This window comes from Elephantulus edwardii, unplaced genomic scaffold (assembly GCF_000299155.1).
Source record: "Elephantulus edwardii isolate Elephantulus edwardi_28Jun2011 unplaced genomic scaffold, EleEdw1.0 scaffold00044, whole genome shotgun sequence".
Classification (NCBI taxonomy): Eukaryota; Metazoa; Chordata; class Mammalia; order Macroscelidea; family Macroscelididae; genus Elephantulus; species Elephantulus edwardii.
This window is the reverse complement of record NW_006399794.1, coordinates 16,309,346-16,315,816: the sequence shown is the minus strand read 5'-3', so window position 1 is coordinate 16,315,816 and position 6,471 is coordinate 16,309,346. Positions and strand designations below refer to the sequence as shown.

Below are 6,471 nucleotides of genomic sequence, written 5' to 3'. Positions count from 1 at the left end.
AAGACCATGGCCTGTATCAGATGCACCGTAGTCTCCAGAGAGACACTATGAAAAAACTATGAATGAATATATATATATAATTAACAGGGGGCGGTAGGGAGGAACATGTTCAATAATGAATGAATGAAAATCAAACTTTTCTGTAAACTTTTGTTAAAATTACAATTAAAAAAGAAGGAAAAAGAAAAAAGTTTAAGAATGAGAAAAAAAAAAAGGATGGCCAGGGTCAAAGGTACATGCAAAATACCAGTACAGAGATACTAACTGGCTTACTTGGAGAGTAAATACTCATCAGTGCTGTGTATGGTTTAGTGCAAAGAGTCTGAAACTGGGAAGGAGATACATAGATGGGCTTGGGTACCACTCAGCTTCATAAAATTATATGTAAATAAAGCTCTGAATATGTGTTTGGTTTTTTACCCCCTTGGGAGCATTTTAGCATGTTCCCTAAGAAAATGGAAATGCAAAGAAAGTAAAGAACTAAATACTTAGTGAAAACAGCATGAAATAGTTTCTGAACCAGCAGCATTGCCTTGAAGCATGCAAAATTTTGCAACTTCACTCTCTTCACTTTTCAGAGTCTTCAAGGAGATGGCATCTCTCCTGGTGAAGCTGGAGCATCTACCACGGCTAAACAGCTAATGCAGAATACAGCAGAAACAGCCAATAGCAAGAAACCTCAAAAGCAGGCCTTCTTTCAGGGCTACATTGCAGTTAAATGTTACCCAAGAATGAGCAACCTGCACAGTTAGGTGCTGCCAGAGGGTCTGCTATGGCTCTGAACTGCAGATGAAAACACAGATCTGTTCAACGTCTTAATTTACAGATAGATTCTGATGAGTTTCTAAATATCTGTTGTATAAAGTTTTGTGTGTTTATTATTAAGTTATATCTTATAAGCAAGTAGATACAGCTTTAGCTGAGTATGCAGTTTATGGGAAGTATGTTAAGACTTGAATTTTTTTTATTTCAAGAAAATAATTTACTTTTTGTCCAAATATTGCATTTTTCAACTATAAAAGAATATACTTTCTTTTCTGTTTAAAAACTTCTGCAAAACAACTATGAGATATCATCTCACCCCAGCAAGAACAGCAAAAATTAACAGAACGGCAAACATCAAATGCTGGCGAGGTTGTGGAGAAACTGGAACCCTTATTTCACTGTTGGTGGGAGTATAAAATGGTGCAACCACTATGGAAGGCTGCATGGTGCTTTCTCAAAAAGCTGCAAATAGAGATACTATTTGACCCAGCAATTCTGCTACTGGGAATTTACCCTAAAGAAACCATACCTGCCACCCAAGCACATATATGCACACCCATGTTTATTGTAGTTTTGTTTGCAATAGCAAAGAACTGGAAACAACCCAAGTGCCCATCAACAAATGAATGGATAGAGAAGCTCTGGTATAATCACACAATGGGATACTATGCAGCATTGAAAAACAAGGAACTCATGAAATGTTATGCAAAATGGATGACCCTGGAGGACATTATGCTGAGTGAAATATCTCAGTCACAGAAGGACAAATATTGCATAGGACCACTGTTGTAAAACGGAACTGACATTAGGGTTGAGGGAAAACAGAAAAGGAGGGGAGGAATAATGTATATTGCATTGAAACAGATGAGGGAGAAAACTTTTTAAAAGGGACATATGAATGGGTATTCTTGTCATTATAGAAATCCAGAGTGAAGGTTGTATAGTGGAGTGGACTTGGGGGGGGGAAATTACATAACATTGAAAGAGTTTTTCTTTTTCTTTTCAAGAAGAGTGAATTGGCAGGGAGAGGGTGGGTAGGGAAAAAAGTGCAACAATGAATGACAGGAAACCCTAAGTCTCCGTAAACTTTCATTAAAATTAATTTTAAAAAAGAAGAAAATATTCTGTATATTTTTCTACAGTAAAATATTTTACAATAGTAAAATCATTTCAGGAGGTAACACATAATCAGAATTGATAATGCTAGAGGAAGAAGTTTAAAATGCACTGAAGGCATTGACTCCAAGAACTGACAGGGAGTTCTGGTTTCAATAAAGATTTTTTCAGTGAACAATGCAATTCTGGAAGCCCTCAGTATCTAAGCCAGGAAACTGGGAACAAAGCCACCTGACTTGAGGAGATAGCTAATTTATTCTCATTGCAAAGAGAGATGAGTCAAAAGAATATAGAAATAGTAAAATAATATCATTACTACTTTGTTGAAGATAATTTAAAAATGGGTGTAGCAGTACATATATATATAAGCTGGATCTGCCAGAAATACCAGCTGGATCAGAAGATGACCATTGAATAATGAGTATCAATGCTGATGTTAGATGGTTCTTGGTAAAATAACAGAGACTATCAGAAAGGTGTTTATTTGTATTTTAGTAACTATGCAAAGGCATTTTAATTTTGTGGATCATAAGAAATTATGGATAACATTATGAAGAATGAGAAAGTAACTTAATTGTGATCATGCAGGACCATGCACTACCAAGGTGCTGTTGTTTTAAAAGAACAAAGGGATACTACATAATTTAAAATCAGAAAACATGTGTCAAGGCTGTATCCTCTCACCATAAGTATTTAATCTGTATGCTGAGCAAATAATCTGAGAAGCTGGGCTATATGGAAAAGAATGCAGTACTGGATTGGAGGATGACCTTTAATAAGCAGGTGATACAACCTTGTTTGCTGAAAGTGAAAATGTCTGGAAGCACTTACTGATGAAGATCAAAGACTACAGCCTTCAACGTGTGTGTGTGTGTGTGTGCTGTGTACCACAGAGTCAGAAATGACCCATAGCTGACCCTGCACCAGGTTTTTAGAGACAGTTAACTGCACAGAAGGCGACTGCCCATCCTTCTCCCGTGGAGCAACTTGTGTCCTCAAACCACATGCCTTTGGGATTACAGCAGAGCTTCTCTCCACTAGACCACCAGAGCACATATTTCAACATAGAGCAAATAAAAATCCTTGACAATGAGGATCAGTAACTGACCATAATCATGATAAATGGAGAACATACTGAAGTTGTCAATGATTTCATTCTACTCTGATCTATAATCAATTCCCATAGAAGCAGCAGTAAATTAGAACTTAAATGACATAGGTGCCCCAGGTGCCTTGAACCCCCTATTTGGCTTCCCACCTCCACAATGTGTGAGAGGCAAGATATTGAGGCTTAGCCTGGAGAACTGGGATGGTCAAACTAGGCAGCAAGGTGCTGTCACAACTGTGGAGAAGCATTTTAGATGACCCTGAAGGACATTATGCTGAGTGAAGTATCTCAGTCACAAAAGGACAAATACTGCATGGTGCCACTGTTGTAAAACAGGACTGACCTGGGGGGAGACTGAGAAAGATGGGTTCAACAATGTATCCTGCATTGAAACAGATGAGAGAGAAAACTGTTTAAAAGGGATATGTGATTAGGTATTTTTGTCTTGACAGGAGTCCAGAGAGAAGGCTGCATAGTGGAGTGGACCTGGGGGGGAGGGATTGTAAACCAATGAAAGAATTTTTCTTTTACTTTTCCAAGAGGGTAGTGTACTGGGGGGAGGGTTGGGAGGGGAGAAAAGTGCAACAATGAATGAATGGAAATCCAGAGTCTCTGTAAATTTTCACTGAAATTAATAATAAATTAAAAAAGAAAACATAAGCAAGCATATATGGGAGGTTATCAGTCATTAAAATTCTCTAATAATTTTATCAAGTGACCACTGAGTTAATAAAAGTGTATATGGTAAGGAAGCTCTGGTAGTCTAGTGGCAAGAAGCTGCACTGCAATCCCAGTGGTGCACAGCTTGAATCTACCAGATGGTGTGCTGGAGAAGGAGGGGCAATCTCCTTCTGTGCCAGTCAGATCCAACTCAACGGTACACAAGAAGAAAAAAAAAAAGGGTATACGGTTACCCACTCATAAAAACAAAACCCTAAGCAATCTTTCAGTATGTTTGACACTTTTGTTCTCTAGAGTAAAAGACTATAATTTTGATATCTCATATATTCTAATCAGGCATATAAAAATTATGGTATTTTTGAAATTGTGTGGGATAACCTAAAACCAACAGAAAAATACTTTGAAAAAAGTTTTTGGCTGTCATTTATAGGTCTATTCTTAACAAAACACTGATTACTGAGAATAAACTTAAGCAATGAAGTAGATGGGGGGAAGGAGAGACAGAAATCAAACAATATACTGTTGTTGTTATATGCCAAACTGACTAGGACTCATAACGACCCTATGTACAATAGCTTTGAATCCTGGTCTATCCTGAGCCCATTTTACTGTCTCTGACACACCTATTCTCATTACCTCAGTTACTGTGTCAATCCATCTCATCTTGGTCTTCCTCTCTTGCACTGTCTCTCCACCCTTCCAAGCATGAAGTCCTTCTCTGAAGACTGGTCCTTCCTGGTAACATGCTCAAGTTTGTGAGACAGAGCCTCAAAATCCTTGCCTCCAAGAAGCAAGTTGGTATTGCCCTCTCCAGGACAGGCATGCTTGTTCTCTTGACAGTCCCTGGCAAGTTCAATACTCTTCTTGAGCACCAAACTCAACCTCTTCTTCTGTCCTCTTTGGTATTGTCTAGTTCTCTGATGCATAGCAAGTAATTGCAAATACCATGGCCTGGCTCAGGCATACCTTAGTCTCTAGACTGACATTGCTGTTCTTTAGGACTCAGGAGAGGTCCCTGACAGTAGATTTTCTCAATGTAATCTGTCTTTTGATTTCCTGACTAGTGGTGCCAAGAGTGTTGACGGTGGAATTGTGTAAGCTGAAACTTAATAATATCAATCTCGTCTCCTCCTATCATGGAGCTGCCAATCGGCCCACTGGTGAGAATAATTTTTTTCTTGATGTTGAGCTTCAATCCATATTGAAGTACTGTCCTTGACCTTCTGCAGCAAACGCTTCAGGCCCTCCTCAGTTTCAGCAGGCAAGGTTGTGTCATCTGCATAACACTATACTGGGCAAATGTGCTGCAAAACACCTCTTTTAAGGTGCTAAAAAAGAAAGGTGTCTGTTTGAGGACTCTGATGCACCTGACCCAAGCCACAGTGTTTTCAACTGCTCCATATTCATGCAAAAGTCAAACAATAAATAGGGAAAACCAAAAAAGGACTGATGCATTTGAATTATTGTAATGTCAAAGAGTACTGAATATACAATGGAATGATGGGGGGAAATGTTTCGGGAAAAGTGTAATCACAGCATTCTTAAGATATATTCCTGAGAAGCACATATCCTTTTGGATATGAAAGAAATGAAGATCTTCAACAAGACAGATTGACACTGTAGCTGTAACAATGGGCTCAAACATAACAACTGTGAGGATGGTGAGAGACAAGGAAATGTTTTGTTCACACAGGGTGTAAGTAGATGTAATGGGCACTAGTACATGCTATGACTCAGAACAACAATGATATTTAGATGGTGTTTCAAATTTACAAAAAGTTTTCAGGGAGCTCTGGTGGCTGAGTGACAAGAAGCTGCACTGCAATCCCAGAAGTTCACAGTTCAAATCCACCAGGTGCTCTGCTGGAGAAGGAGGGGCAATCTCCTCCTGTACCAGACAGATCTGATTTGATGGTATACACACACAAAATAATAAAATTTTTTTAAATGTTTTCATATACTTTATCTCACTATTATGCTCATTTTAGAGATGACTTGACAAACTGGAGAGGCAGTACATCATAAATTCACTTTTAACTTAAACTCCTGCTTTCTTTCCATCACACCACACTAGTTATTAAATGAAAATTATCAACTGTTTTGACCAGATTCAACTCCCTTGAACCCTTAGATCCTGGGTGAGAATTACATAGTCTTGGTCTCCTTTTGGGTCTGTACCTTGTACACAGGGTCACAATCTGCTCCAGTGAGCTCAAAGACATAGTCTAAATCTTGCTGAATAACAAAACAGCTTCCATCACCTAAAAAGAGAAAAGGAAAAGTTTGATAACTAAAGAGAGGGTACATTTAAAAACTTAATATTGTGATTATTTCACAGATCACTAGTCTAAGTAGATGGCCCTAAGTCATCTACAGGCAAACAGGTTGTACTGCGTAGACTATGAATGACATATCATTATTTAGAATGCTGGATTGAGAAGATGTGGAAGCCAATTTAATACTAAGGGGTAGAATGAGGATTTAAACTTAGTTTATCATATAAACTTATGCTTTTTCCACATCATGTTACTGACCATAAAGTCAGGGTTAAGTAGGCGGTAAAGCATTCTAGTGACACAGCAATTAAAGGTTGAACTGCTAAATAAACGGTCTAAGGTGTGAGTCCATCAGTAACTTTGTGGGAGGGAGACAAGACAATCTGCTAGGGAAAATTGGCACTATCTAAACAAGGTAGGAAATTTAGTCAGTAGAGAACTGCCAGAAGTCCAGGCTGGGTTTAGAAGGGGTCGTGGTACTAGGGATATTGTAGCTGATGTTAGATGGATCTTAGCTGAAAGCAG

The 6,471-nt window shown here is 38.5% G+C and overlaps 1 protein-coding gene across 1 annotated transcript in view; it reads right to left on the bottom strand.

Moving 5' to 3' along the window:
* The window catches only part of PAAF1 (proteasomal ATPase-associated factor 1), a 52,891-nt gene that overhangs the window by 5,622 nt on the left and 40,798 nt on the right, over positions 1–6,471 (bottom strand). The window contains exon 11 of the mRNA XM_006885571.1: positions 5,849–5,931. Coding sequence (XP_006885633.1) covers positions 5,849–5,931 — 83 coding nt within the window. The remainder of the gene's footprint in view (positions 1–5,848; positions 5,932–6,471) is intronic.